This window comes from Talpa europaea (genome assembly GCF_964194135.1).
Source record: "Talpa europaea genome assembly, chromosome: 12".
Classification (NCBI taxonomy): domain Eukaryota; kingdom Metazoa; phylum Chordata; class Mammalia; order Eulipotyphla; family Talpidae; genus Talpa; species Talpa europaea.
The window spans coordinates 69,444,791-69,460,245 of NC_140079.1; the positions used below are offsets into that span (position 1 = coordinate 69,444,791).

General features: G+C 39.4%; 1 protein-coding gene across 1 annotated transcript in view; it reads right to left on the minus strand.

Moving 5' to 3' along the window:
• Nucleotides 1-15,455, minus strand: part of SDHC (succinate dehydrogenase complex subunit C) — a gene marked incomplete at its 3' end in the record, with an annotated part of 28,472 nt that overhangs the window by 2,946 nt on the left and 10,071 nt on the right. Inside the window, exon 3 of the mRNA XM_084250359.1 lies at nt 11,044-11,105. Coding sequence (XP_084106485.1) covers nt 11,044-11,105 — 62 coding nt within the window. The remainder of the gene's footprint in view (nt 1-11,043; nt 11,106-15,455) is intronic.

The following is a 15,455-nucleotide window of genomic DNA, read 5'->3' on the forward strand; positions in this document are numbered from 1 at the left end:
GAAAAAGCTACACATCAGTCACAACATAAAACAGCGTTCTCTGACAGCCCCAGAACATAATACAATCCTGAATCATTTTGAAAAGGAAAGATGTAAACTAATATTAATGTTTGTAGTGGGTGATAGGCTACTTGAGATCTGACACTAAACTCTTAAATTTACCATAATTTTGCATTATTGCTCCTTCTCTAAGCATTCATTTCCATATAGACTTCACCTGCCACTCTAGAAGTCACTCTCTGGCAGCATCTATATTATTATCTCAGTAAGAAAAAGTAAAATATACTGAGTTCAAGGGAAAAACTGAGGAAAAAATTTTAAATCATCCAAATCGCCACAACACAAAAACTTAACTTAAAATGGATCAGAAGCCTAAATGTAAAACTAGAAAACTTTTAGAAGAAAACATACATATGACCTTGATTTAGGCAGTGATTTCTTAGATATGACACAAAACCCAAAAGTAACAAGTGAATAAATTAGACATCATGAAAATTTTAAACTCTTTTTGCTGCAAATAATACCATTGAGAAAAGAAAAACACACGAGAAAAAATTTGCAAATCATGTCTGATAAGAGACTTGTATCCACAACAGATTACTCTCATAACTCAATAATTAAAAAGACAATCCAATTTTAAAATTGGCAAAGAATCCAAACAGCTCTCCAAAGACAATAAATAGCCAGTAAGTATATGAAAAGATGCTCACAACCATTAGCCATTAGGGAAATGCAAATCAAAACCATAATGAGAAGCCACTTCATACCGACTAGGTTATACGATATCTAACTATAAAACTATCTACATGTTACAATACACACATATTTATGTAAACAGCAATTGTTTAATAAAATATAAAATCATATATATAAATATGAAAAATAATAACAGGTGTTGTCACGGACATGGAGAAGTTGGAACCCTTATACACTGTTAGCGGGAACGTGAAATGGTATAGTGACTTTGAAAAAATAAAGTGACTCTGGCAGTTCTTCAAAATATGTGTACAGTATGGTTCAGCAATTCCACTACTTACATACCCAAAAGAAATAAAAGCCTCCACAAAAACCTGTACACAAATGTTAATACCAGCATTATTCTTGTGACAACAACCCAAATATCAATTGACAAATGGGTAAACATGGTATATCCATATAATGGGAAATTATTCATCAACAGAAGGAAATGAAGTACTGATACATGATACAACATGGACAAACTGAAAACATGATGCTAAGCAGAAAAAACTAATTACAGAGCATCATATATAAGTCCACGCATATGAAAGGTTGAGTACAGGTAAGCCTATAGAGACAACTTAGTAGGTGAGTGGTTGCCTTGGGTTGGATGGAAATGGGGATTGACTGCTAATGGATATGGGCTTTCTTTTGGGTGATGAAAATGTTCTAAAATTGATTGTGGTGACTACTGCACAACTCTGAATATACTAAAAATCACTAAATTATACACTTGAAATAAGCGACTTAGATGGTATGTGAATTATGCCTCAATCAAACCGTAAAAGACTCTAACAATAGCAGTTACCTCCTTTCTACCCATGCACATTTCCATTAACAACTGTGGCTCACTCTAAAGTGAGTCTAAAAAGTAGGGTGAGGGCCTCCCCGGTGGCGCAGCGGTTGAGCGCTGGGTTGCGAAGCTGCCCGCAGCCTCTGCAGTGCCGGTTCGATCCCCGGCTGCTCCCCGCCCACCAGAGGCGGGTCCCACATGGCACGCAGACCTCTCCTGCCGCCCGCTGCTCCCCTCAGCAGTGTACTTCGGTCCTTCTGCCTGCTCTGCTCTCCGCTCTGGCTCTGGTGAATTCTCTCACCCTCCCGTGCTTCTGACTATACCCAGTGCATGTATAAACAAAAACAAACAAACAAACAAACAAACAAATAAACAAACATGCCTCTATTAAAAAAATAAATAAATAAAAAGTAGGGTGAAAGGACACACCTGTTGAAAAGATATGGATTATTTCAGTAAGCATTAATTCTCCACTTCTACTCAAGGTAGAAGAGTGGTTAGAGTCAGAAGAATTCAACACCAGAAGGAGTCTTCTGATAGTAAGGTTATTGAGATGGTTATGCAAACTCTTTGCAAGAAAATCTTCAAGAACATGAAATATTTATGGTGGTAGGGGATGGAAAGCAATATGCAGAAAGCAGAACTTCTAGAGGTCCATTCTATCCTACTGTTATCAAAATGGAGCGAACACACACTTTTCTTTCTTTCTGACATTTACTGAAAGCATCCTGTATACTAAACCTGTACTAAACTTGTGGAGAGAAATTCCCAAACGTGGTTGGTGCCCTAAAGAAGCTTACAGTCTAAAAGCAAGCAAGCTGGGCCTCCCTGGTGGCGCAAGGGGTTAAGTCTCAGCACTATCAAGCTATCGTCAGTCACTGCAGCATGAGTTCGATCCCGCCAGGGAGCTACCCACATGGAGAGGAAGAACTCTCCTGTTTTGCCTGCTGCTCTTCTCAGCAGTGTATTTCAATAGATCTGCGTATTCTGGTCCCCACTCTGTCTCTGGTGAATCCTCTCATCTCTGCCCACCCCCTGCACCTGGCCTATACCCCAAATCTTGTATGCATAAATAAATCTTTAAAAAAAAAGTAAAGGCAAGCAAGCTGATCACAGATCTGAGGCATAAAGCAAGGGAATGGGAAGGAGGGGAATCAGAACAGGGGAGGGAAGAACACAAGGGAATACGGTGATGGCTCATGGGTGAGAGGGTGGTGAGAGAACTAAGGGGACTGCTCCTGAGGAGAGAAGCCAATTACTGTACAAAAATGAACAATGATGTAAGAAAATTAATTAAAAAAAAAAAACAAAACTGGGGGCCACCCTGGTGGCACTGCACTATGAAGCAGTCCGCAGCCACTGCAGCACGAGTTCCATCCCCGGCCGGCCAGGGAGCAACCCACATGGTGCAGCAGACCTCTCCTGACTCGCCTGCTGCTCCCCTCAGCAGTGTACTTCAGTCAATCTGCCTATTCTGCTCCCCACTCTGTCTCTGATGAATCCTCTCACCCCCTGCATCTCTGGCCTGTACCCCAGCTCTTGTATGCATAAATAAATATATAATAAAAAAAAAGGGAGGGAAGAGTACAAGGGACTGTGATGGTGGATTACAGGTGCTATGGTGGTGGGAGAATGATGGGTATTACACCTGAGGGGAGAAATCCAATACTATCCCCAAATTAACAATGATTAAAAGAAAAAAGCAGCTTACAGTCTAGTAGAGGAGATGTCTGGATAAATCCACCTATACTCCAGGGTACAATGCTCTAGTGCACTGGCCCCATGACAAAGGCATGTGTGTGTACTAAGGAAAAGAATCAATCCCTCTGGTAGAAGTGGGAGAGTGCCCTGTCTTTTCTCAAAGGTGTATTTATTCATTCATTCATTCATTCATTTATTTATATTTTTTTTAAAAAGTATTTATTTATTTATACAAGCACTGGGTATAGTCAGAAGCGTGGGAGGGTGAGAGAATTCACCAGAGCCCCAGAGCAGGGGGCAGAACAGGCAGAAGGACCTAAGTACACTGCTGAGGGGAGCAGCGGGCGGCAGGAGAGGTCTGCGCGCCATGTAGGACCCTCACCCAGCGGCCGGGGATCGAACTGGTGCTGCTGAGGCTGCGCGCAGCTTCGCAGCTCAGCGCTCAACCGCTGCGCCACCAGGGGAGGTCCACCTCCCTTTTTTCTTAAGTACTAGTAAACTCCTGATTCTTAAGTGTTCTTTTGGAGTTGTTGATGTTTCATCTTTTAAAAAATATTCATCTTGAAACAATGGCTAGGGTGATATAGAATAATTCTGAGAACATTTGATTTACTTAGAGACAATCTTTTCCTTTTGAACTGATTAAACTAATTGACAGAATTTTCAGACATTCACAGAAGCAAAGGTTGAAGACAATGGTTTTACCTTCCCAGGATTTCCATTAGTTTTGACTCTACTAGGCAGCAGTCTAGGATTAAGCAGCCATCTCAGAGTCCAGTCTTCAAGGGGCTAGTGTTGCTAGGAGAGACTATTCCTAGGACTCAGCTATGAGACTATTGTCACACGTAAGGCAGGGCTGATGTTGCCCCAATATGTAAGGCCTGTGCAGCCATCAAAGTTTCAGAGCTTTGGGTTTGCACTGAAATTCAAAGGATAGTGGAAGAGCTCCTGTTGTCTTCTAAGATCCCAGCTCTTCAGAATGCCCCAGATCCTTGAATGTTCTTGGATCATGTTTCTGGCTAATGTTTTCAAACTAAGTTCACAGTAACACCATGCCTTCATTAATTTTGTTCATTGTGTCCATAAGTAAAAAAAAAAACAACAGGGCCTCCCTGGTGGCACAGGCGTTTGAGCGCTGCTCTGTGAAGCTGTCCGCAAGCCTCTGCAATGCCAGTTCGATGCCTGCCAGCCACAGAGCAACCCACATGGCGCGGCAAACCGCTCCTGTCTTGCCCACTGCTCCCTTCAGCAGTGTATTTCAGCCTGTTCTGTTCCCCACTGTCTCTGGTAAATACTTTCACCCCCCCCCACACCTCTGGCCTGTACCCCAGTTATTGTATGCATAAATAAATCTTTTAAAAATAAATAAACAAAAAAACTAACAACTTTGTTAATTAGTTAGAGCCAAACAACTCGAATATTTATGTCCTAACAAAAGTTATTTGAACAAAATCATTCACATAAATGGAAAGAAAAAAATTTCTTGCATTCTTAAATAACCACAATTACTAATGGGAGGTATATGCTGTAGAATACAGCACAATTTCTCAAACCTTTTCAAATACTACCACCCTCATTTTCTGTTCCACATTAGTTTTTGCACAGATCAGACTGGAGGAACTTCAGTGAGAGATTACCTGAATCCACAGGCAAACTTCCTTACTGCCCAGGCAATGAGCTGATTCTCTAGAAATGTCAAAGGACTTCTACATTGTTAAGTAACTAATGTAATGCTGAAATGGCTGTTCTTTGGCTCTGGAATTGTCCTAAGATAGGACATGTAAGTTATTGATTCTCACATGTGATGTGTTTTACACTAGGAACCTTGGTCACAGCAGACTGAGGCAGTGGAGAGAAAGTGAAAAGAATAGCACTTTGAAGTAGAGACAGGTAAGAGTTCAGTTCCAACTCTGTCACCAACTAGCTACAACATCATTGCTTCCCTTTGTGTTTGTAGTAATGCCTATTTAGGTTTCTGAGAATTAAATTAGATACTATGTATAAAATGCTAGCTATAAATCAGTGTTCCCATGACTCCTTCCTCAGAAGTCAGGAAAACACTTCACTCTCATTTACTGTTTTTTTTTTTTTTTTTTTTTTTAAATAAAGGATACAACTCTAACAGCCAGATGTAAGAGGTACTAGGTAGTATTGGGAAGAACAGAGCGAAATGTTCATGGAACCTCCATGTGCTTTCTGGGCATGCCACACTCCCAGGAGACTGGTGCATCAACAACCTATCTGAACCCCGGATTTAGGGGTTCTTATGGAGGTTTCATTACCTAGGCAAAAGTAATAAAATCGTCGCCTATTGGTAGTGAACTCATTCACCAGTCCCTCATTTCTCCCCAGGTGTGAAGGGGGTAGGGCAGAAGAAGGGAGTAGGGGCTGCAAGTTCCAGCCCTAATCATGCCTGGGTCTTTCTGCCAACCAATGCCCATTCTGAAGCTACTAGGACCACCAGTACCAGTCATGTCATTAGTACACAAAAAGTATTCTCACACTGCAGAGGGCCCAAGGGTTTTCGGAGCTGTGTGCCAAGAACGGGGAGAAAGACCAAATTATTTCTTATTCTATTACATCTTCAAACAAGGCACAGCAAATCAGTCGATTCAATCAGAGGTTACTTTGGCCAAAGCTTTCCTCATTACGAGGGAAAAATCTAAGAAGAAATTAAATATGAATTTCTTAGATTCTCCCCAGCTAGTGGGCTGGGAAGCAGAAAATAGCCTCTCCTGGAACTTGAGTGTCTATAGAGACTCCTCTAACAGCTAAACAATTTAAATTGAGAAAGCAGAGCCTCTGAAGCTGTCCCATCTAATCAGTAAGAAAAATTAAATGGTTCTTTTACTTGGCTGCCCAGACCTGCTCAGCCTGCTGCACTGCAGTTCAGTGCTATACACAGAAATGTAAGGGTTGTCAGTGTCCCACTTGCACTTCCAGAAACTGTCGTAAGCTCTCTCAGAACACTTCTCCCCAGCAAGACGCTGCAGATATCACTGTGAATGAAAATGTAACATCCAAAAGCATCATGGAGGAGCTGTCCAAGTGATGATTAAAACTCTGGCTCATAGCACCTAATTGCTCTTTTATCTGAAGTGTTGTCACACCAATTGCATGAAGGGGTGGAAGGTGGAGGGAGGGAGGAGCATTTGTTTTCCTGCAGCCTGGGCAATGTGGGGTGGGGAGGGGCAAAGTATTCAGGCACAGAAGAAAAACAAAGCATTTCTCAGAAGAGTTTTCTCTTCCAGTGACAATCAGCTTTTCCAGGTCCACCCATCTTGTAAATACAAGGACCAAGAAGTAACAGTCATGAGGAAGGAAAAACTGAAAATGGGATTGTCAGCTACAATAATCAGACATTTTCTGAGAAGTTATAGAATTAAATATTCTGATTACTGATGTAAAGACTAATCACTGCCAGGCCTATAGTAGAAACTTTATGTATAACATCTAATTTTCATAATCCTTCCTAGGCATTGCTACAAACACAAAGGGAAGTGATGATGTTATAGCTAGTGACAGAGTTGGAATTGAACTCACATCTGTCTCTACTCCAAAGTGTTACTCTTTTCCCTTTCTCTCCACTGCCTCAGTCTGCTGTGACCACGGTTCCTAGTGTAAAATGCATCACATTTGAAAATCAATAACTATGTCCTATCTCATGAAAAGCCCAGAACAAAAGAATAGCCATTTCATAGTTCTATTAGTTACTTGTATAAATCTGTAAGTCCTTTGGCTCTCCTAGAAAAGCAGCTTACTGCAGGAGCCGTAGGTTTGCCTGTGGATTCAGGTAATCACTCATTGAAAATCTGAATCTCCAATCTGGCCTGTTTTTAAAGACTATCTGATTCAGGACCATTATTACGGCCACTCAAGTTAATTTTACAATTCATTTATAGTTACATTCCTCTGAAATATCTGTTGTTTAGCATCCATATTTTCTTTTCCTAACTTCACTCTTTCAATTGTATATTGCATCTTGTTGATTACCCCTTCCTAGTCTCATTCATACTGCAGCTTTGGTTTCCTGCAATTCTCAAGGGATTCACCTAATTTCATCTAGATTTTTATACCATCTGCCACTATGAAAAATCTTTGAGCATTTTGATTCCTACAGAAACTAAGCAATACTACTAGTCATCACTTTCCATCTTTCAAAGCGCTGTTTGTAAAGTTCTTTTTCAACACATTCTATTTTAAAGTCAAACTAGCATCACTAAGCATTTTAGTTTAACATGCTTTTTAGAAGTGATATATTGGCCACAAAGTCTCCATAGCCTCAATAAATATTTATAGTGAATTTGTCTGGGCCGGTTTCATTAAGATTTATAAAGATTTATAAAGCAGTTTTTCCAGTTTACTGGAACAAACAAGAACATGATCCTTTCATGACTTCCCGTGGTCTACAGGCTCAAGTTCAGCACGGCTGTCAAAAGTCCTTCACCATCTGGCACATTTCCAGCCTTACCTTTTACCATGCATCCCAGCAACACTACTATCAAACTACCAGGCCCAGTAATCAACATCCAATGATTGTAAGTTTTCCAATCTCTATGATTTTGCATAAGGCGGTTTCTCTATTGGAATACCATCTTCTACCTCCTCTCCAGAACTCATCCTCCTTTCAAGTTCTCCAATTCCTCAGATTGGTCTCTCCTTTGGGATCTCACAGTGCATTATAAATAAATGTCTTATTCCTTAGCCTCCTCTACCTTTGAGGGTAGAGGCTCTGTATTATCAGGACCCAATTTCTAATGCATAGTAAATTAATTAGAGGAAAAATGAACATTTCTGAAATGATCACTGTGAAAAAGTGACTTACATAGGGGTGGCCATTAAGTAAGTAAAGATATATTTAAAGCACCTGAGTGCTAGAAGATATGGGTAAATAAGAGAGATGTAATCACCACTCTCTGAAGTTTATTGTCTAATAAGACATATTTATAAAAATTAAGTAAACAAAGTAAATTGTAATAAAAACTACAAAAGAAATTATCAATGCAGTAATAAGTACAAGGAAGAATGCTATAAAGCAGAAAAAAAAGAAAATTAAAAAAAGAAAGACACTACCACTTTAGATATGGTAGTAAGCAAAGGAGTTTTTGAGCTGACAATTTTGTTGATATTTAAAGGATAAGAAGGAATTAGCCATGGACAGTGTGGCAAGAGTGGGGTTGAACATTTCAGGTCAAGTGTACAAAACATGCACAGCTCTGGGGTAAGAGAGTTTTCCATGTTCTTAGGAATTCAAAGACCATTGTGGCTAGAGTAGAGCCAGCCAGAGAAGGAAATGGCAGGTATGGGCAGGGTATTTTGGGCCATCTGAATTTTTTTTTTTTAAGATTTATTTATTTATACAAGAACCGGGGTACAGGCCAGATGCATGGGAGGGTGAGAGGATTCACTGAAGACAGAGCAGGGAACAGAACAGGCAGACTGACGAAGTACACTGCTGAGGGGAGCAGAGGGCGAGATAGGAGAGGTCTGCCATGCCATGTGGGACCTTCTCTGGCCGGCTGGGATCAAATCGGTGCTGCAGAGGCTGCAGGCAGCTTCACAGCGTGGCGCTCAACAGCCTGAGCCACCAGGGGAGGCCCAGGAAATCTAAATTTTAATCTAAGTGCAAGACAGTAAGATTCTAAGTGTGACATAATTCAATTGATTTTCAAAATGTTTTCATTTTTCTTGCTGTTACATGAAAATTAGAATGGAGGAAGGTTACAGAATACAAAGATCACAGCTTCTAGGACTGACTTCATTTCAGGCCAACCAATCCAATTCTTATTGCCATTTGGCCCATGATTCACCTTCTAAGAGACTGTTGCTATGAAATTGACCATGTTTCCATAACTCATCCTTGTTTCCATAACTCAACATCCAGAGTGTAGTTTCTTGAAATCCCATCAATTCTGGAATAGGCATTATTAATATGCCTGTTTTAAGGAATAACTGAGGTTTAAAGAGCTAACTAAGTTGCCTAAGTCACCCATCTAGCAAAAATCTGTTCCCTACTAGTTTTGAAGGAGGAAACCAAATATGGAAGAAAACAGCTACTATGTTCTATCCTGGAACTAGGGGGGTTTGGAAAGAATAGGATACATGCTGATGAATACAAAAGGGTAAGGAAAACAACAATTATTCAGTATAGTTGTGAAATATATATATATTTTTTCAATTTTAGCTATATCTAGACAATTTTTTTTTATTGTTACAGTCTATGTAAGGTTAACATTCTTTTTTTCATTTAGTGGTAATAAAGACACTTAGGTAATTAGGGAAGCTACAGCTTAATGAACAAACTATACTCTTCCTCTTCCAATGATTTTTTAAGATTAAATCAGGTTACCAACACTACCAAACTAAGCAGAAGGGACCAAATTAAAAATTAGAAGATTCTAGTAAACAGAAATAAATGAAATTATAAACTGCCTAATTTTGAAATATAACCATTATTTCAGTGCAAGAAGGTTAAAATGTACAGATTCCCAGGAAATGTACAGATTCCCAGGCAACACCTATCATTCTTATACCTGAAGTCCATCATCTTTTACCAACTATAGGTATGATAGCACTGGATGCTACATAGGATTTTGTGTATCCCTACTTGAGACTAGCAGCAAAACTAACCTGATTTTGAATAGCAGAGACTAAGCTTTAGATAATATCTGCCAATGCCTCAGCAGCAGCATTCTAAATACAGAGCCACCCTACACAGAGCACCAGTACTGCTAATGACCACTTCAGTAAAAACCATCTAGAGAAGCCAAGGATATTGAATGATATTATAAATAACAAAAATATATTTATGTCTACAGCACTAGCCAGAAAAAAATTAAATATAGCTGATCCTCTTGTAAATTATGTCCCTACAGTGGGAAGATGCATCAAATCCCAGAAACCTGATTATAATCTGTACTTCCTTCTGCAATACACCTACCTACTACCTGGAAAGAATACATGAGATACACATTCACTCTGCATTTGCATTTCATTTTATATAAATAGACAGTCTGGTTTGTAAACAAAGATTGGGCCTGATCAATTTTAGATGACAAAGAATGGGTGCTAAAACTGAGTTTCTGGAAGAGTAAGGTTGATGTTTAATTTTGGACTGTGTTTGGTCAATAGTCAGCCACCCTGTCCATCTCTATTTCTCTGCTCACTGTGATTTCAATATGTATAACATCAGGAGGACATTTAGGGATGATTTAAAACTTGGCTAACAAAAGAACCTGGGCAGGGGCCTCCCCAGTGGCGCAGTGGTTGAGCGCTGGGTTGCGATGCTGACTGAGGCCTCTGCGGCGCCGGTTCGATCCCCGGCTGCTCCCCGGCCACCGGAGGAGGGCCCCACATGGCGCGCAGACCTCTCCTGCCGCCCGCTGCTCCCCTCAGAAGTGTACGTCGGTCCTTCTGCCTGCTCTGCTCCCTGCTCTGGCTCTGGTGAATTCTCTCACCCTCCCGCGCTTCTGACTGTACCCAGTGCATGTATAAACAGAACAAAAACAAACAAACAAACAAATAAATAAATAAAACATGCCTCTATTTAAAAAAAAAAAAAAAAAAAAAAAGAACCTGGGCATAGTGAGAACTCATAATTAATTGTTAAAGGAACGAATGAATATTAAGCTTAAATGGACTCGACATTTTTTTCTAAATCATGTGGACTCGGCATTTTTTCTAGATCATGTTGCTAAGTTGCAAAGGAGGCAATGCCAAGAGCCACAGAAACAGCATATATCTTCAAAGAAGTGTGTGTGGGAGAATACATGTGTACATGTGTACGTACACATAAAAACACACATACATACCTGCACTCAAAGCAACGCCAGTACCACGGTGGCAGATAGACATCGCCATCGGAAGAGACCAACTACAAAGAAACATACAAAGGCAATTAAAAAAAGGAAAAGATGACACCATTACAGAGTCCACCCTGGCACAGGCAGTATGTACTACTTCAGAAACAGGCATTATTTAAAAACAAAAACAAAGTTCTTTCACATTCCTGTATTTCCACTTTCTAATTGGAAAATAAAAAAGCTAACTTTATTTCAGGAAAGTTCTCACCCTTTATCAGATTGCATCAAGGACATACAATTGTGAAGAAGAATCAATTGTAACTCAAACTGCTCTATTCACAAGAAGAAACAATATGGGTAAAAAAATACCAATTTAAATACCAAGTTATACACAGTTAGGAAAAAATCACTAGAGGGCCTCCCTAGTGGCGCAGGGGGTAAAGATTCAACCTGTGAAGCTGTCCGCAGCCTCTTCAGCACAAGATCGATCCCCGGCAGGCCAGGGAGGTACCCACATGGCACAGCAGACCTCTCCTGACTTGCCTGCTGCTCCCCTCAGCAGTGTACTTCAGTCAATCTGCCTATTCTGTTCCCTGCTCTGTCTATGGTGAATCCTCTCACCCCACACACATCTGGCCTGTACCCCAGCTCTTACATACATAAATAAATAAATCTTTAAAAAAAAAAATCACTAGAATATAACTTCCTGGGTCTTGCTTCTCCAGTGATGAGTAAAGTAGAACATCTAAGTGAATTATAGCCACCATTTCATATAATATATGGTTATTCTTAAATTCTCTTATATGCCAAAAAATATCTAATTGAGCATACCCAAATACCTATCCCAAATATTTAAATACAATTTTGCTGGATTTAATATATGTTCCTCAATCCACAGTAGTTCTGAAATGCTGTCTTCAACCCCTTTTCATTTATTTAAATATATATATATATATATACACACACACACACACACACACATTTTAATTTTTAAATGTATTTTTTCTTACATCATTAATTTTTGGACAATATCTGACTTCTTCCCTCAGGTGTAGGCACCACAGTTCTCCTATGACCAAAGCACTCATAGGCAATTAACATATTCCCTTGTGCTCTCCCCCCAATTCCTCCCCACCCTGCCCTTTCTCATACCTATGGTTAGCTTTCAAGGTTTGTCTTTGTCAGACCCCTTTGTTTGGATTTTCTTATTCCACATGTAAGTGAAACCATATAGTGTTTATCTTTTTCCTTCTAATTTATCTCGTTTAGCATCAACCCTTCCAGTTCCACCTATGTTGCCACAAGTGATATGGGTTTCTCTTTTTTAATCACTGAGTAGTATTCCACTGTGTATATATATACCACATCTTCTTGATCAACACATCTGCTTTGGGCTCTATTGTTTGTTTCCATATCTTGACTATTGTAAATAGTGCTGCAATAAACACAGGGTTGCAGGTTTCCTCTCAGATTAGTGTTTTTGCATTCTTTGGGTAGATTACTAAAAGTGGAATAGCTGGATCGTATGGCAGATCCATTTCTAATGTTTTGAGGAAGCTTCGTACAACTTTCCACAATGGCTGGATTAGTTTACATTCTTACCAATAGTGTAAGAGGGTTCCCTCTTACATCCCTGCCAACACTTGGTTCTGATCCAACCCTTTTTAAAAAAGATTTATTTATGCATACAAGAATTGGTGTGTAAGCCAGAGGTGGGGGGGTGGGGTGAGGGTGAGAGGATTCACCAGAGAGAGTGGGGAGCAGAACAGTCGAATCTACTGAAATACATTGCTAAGGGGAGCAGTGGGTGAGGCAGGAGAGGTCTGCTGTGCCATGTGGGTTGCTCCCTGGCCACAGGGGATCGAACTCCTGAAGCTCAATAGCACTGTCTTTACTGTGCCACCAGGGAGGCCCTGATCAAACCCTTTTTAAAATCACTTTCTATATTGTCAATTTGCCAGAACATTTCCACAGGACAACCAGTACTGCTATATTCAAGAACTACTTCTCATGTTCAAGAGGGAATTGCAAAACGGAAAGAATATGAGTTAGAGAAGGTTAACATTTGTCCGATAAAGTCAGCTTAGATAAGGAATGCTGAGCATAATCCGACATGTTAGACATTCTAAAGGGAAGCAACACAAGTAAATTGAAAAGTTCTCAAAAAGAAATTCTAACTATGTATTAAAATATCATCAGAGTACGAAAGGAATATATCTAAAGAAAACAAAAAGTACTGGCTAGACACACCAATCAGATGTAACAGTAAGTATAAAAAAGCAGAAGAGTCACAAAACAAAGGACAAGCAGAGAACAATGGCATAATTTGGTAAGAATCAGAAGACTAAAACCCAGAATGAGCTGAGGCTTGCAAAAATGTTAAGGACAACAAAAAGAGGCTTTTAAAATTATATTCAGGCAAAGAAAGTCTCCTAACTGGGATGGATAATTTTATGTTAATAGATGACAGAGTGTAATGCAGATTGCTCAACTACTCTGTTTGTCGAAGAGGAGATTATCAGACTGAAAAAGAACAAATATTGATTTGAGGTATCTGAAATCATCAAGAGGTGGGGGAAATTGTTACGACACTGCTTAGCATTCCAAATGCAGTTAGGGCTCCTAGTCATATACATTAAATTCCACAAATGAAGGAGCAGACAGATGAAATATATATACTGTTCCTGGTATCTGTGAGAAATTCTGATGTGGAAAATGGGAGTGATGTGAAGTCAAGTATTACCCTAATTTTCAGAAATGATTAAAACAATAGCTGGGTCAGAGTAGTACTGGGTAGATAGGGAGATTTTATTTTCCAAGTAACCACAATGTTATTTCCACATGATCTTCCAGAATCTTGTCACTTCTCATCGGGTAAGCAATTTAGTCTCTTAGAGATGAGCTGAACCTCACAACTGAAACAGAATGTAGCAGAAGTGACTTCCAAATCACTTTTCTCCACTGTCCCTCTCTCCCTCCCCTATGCTATCTGGAAGCCAAAGTAGCCTATGTACAAAAATCATGTGAAAGGCCGAGTAAAGAGAATAAGGGCCCTTCCAACAGCCAGAATCAATCCAAGACTTGTAAGTAAATGGATCTCCATATTAATTCAACCCAGACTTTGTGTTTTCTAGCCGAGCGCCCAGATATCAAGGAGCAGAGACAAGTTGGACCCGCTATTCCCTGTTTGAACATTAGGTAAGAGTTTAGTATCAAAAATCAAAACTGGGCTTCCCCTGGTGGTGCAGGCGGTTGAGTGCCGCGCTGTGAAGCTAACCGCAGCCTCTGCAGCGCTGGTTTGATCCTGGCCGGCCAGCAAGGGTCCCACATGGTGCGACAGATCTCTGCTGTCACGTACGCTGCTCCCCTCAGCAGTGTACTTCGTCAGTCTGCCTGTTCTGTTCCCTGCTCTGTCTCTGTTGAATCCTCTCACCCTCCCATGCATCTGGCCTGTACCCCGGTTTTTGTATAAATAAATAAATAAATCTTAAAAAAAAAAAAGACAAGTCTCAGACAGATGGACACCTTGTTTAAAAAAAAAAAAATCAAAACTGTTGTCATTTACCTACAGAAAAGGTGACCACTAAGAACCAGTATGATTTCCCTCTGAACATTTTTTTTTTTTCAGAAAAACTTGAGATCCTCTTTAACTTCATTGTATCTTATTTACTTCTGTATTTCCAACCCTTTTTCTAAAAGAGTACCAAATATACTAAACAGTCAACAAATATCTTACTGATAGGAACTTTTTTCACTTTGTTAAAATGTTAATCAAGGAAAACCTAAAGACACAGGATATATGAATTTTAGGAAATGATCTGACTTTATACTATAAAGCAACAATAATTAAAACAATATGGTACTGGAGTAGAAACAGACATGAGGGTCAATGGAGCAGAACTGAAAGTCCAGAAGCAAATCCATGAGAGTATCAATACTTAATTTATGATAAAGGAGCCATGATCATGCAATGGGGGGAAGAAGTTTTTTAACAAATGGTGCTGGATGGTCAAATGTAAAAGAATGAATTTGGATCATTCTCTATTTGCATAAAAATTAATTCAAATAGATTTTAGATAACAGACCTATAACAATAAAATATATAGAAAAAAAATCATTGGCAATACATTTCATGACATCAATGATAAAGATGTTTTCAGAGACTTGACCTCTACAATAAGGGAATAAAAACAAAAACAATTGGGATTATCTCAGATTAAAGTTTTTTTTACAGTAAAAGAAAATAAAAGTACATTAAAAGAATTCCTACTGAATGGGAAAAATATTCATACTTACACAAATGACAAGGGGTTGGTTAATATTCAATATATGTAAAAACTATTCATCTTAACAATAAAAAAACAAAACCCTAACAATCCAATTAATAAATGGGCAGCATATATGAACAGACAATTCAGCAA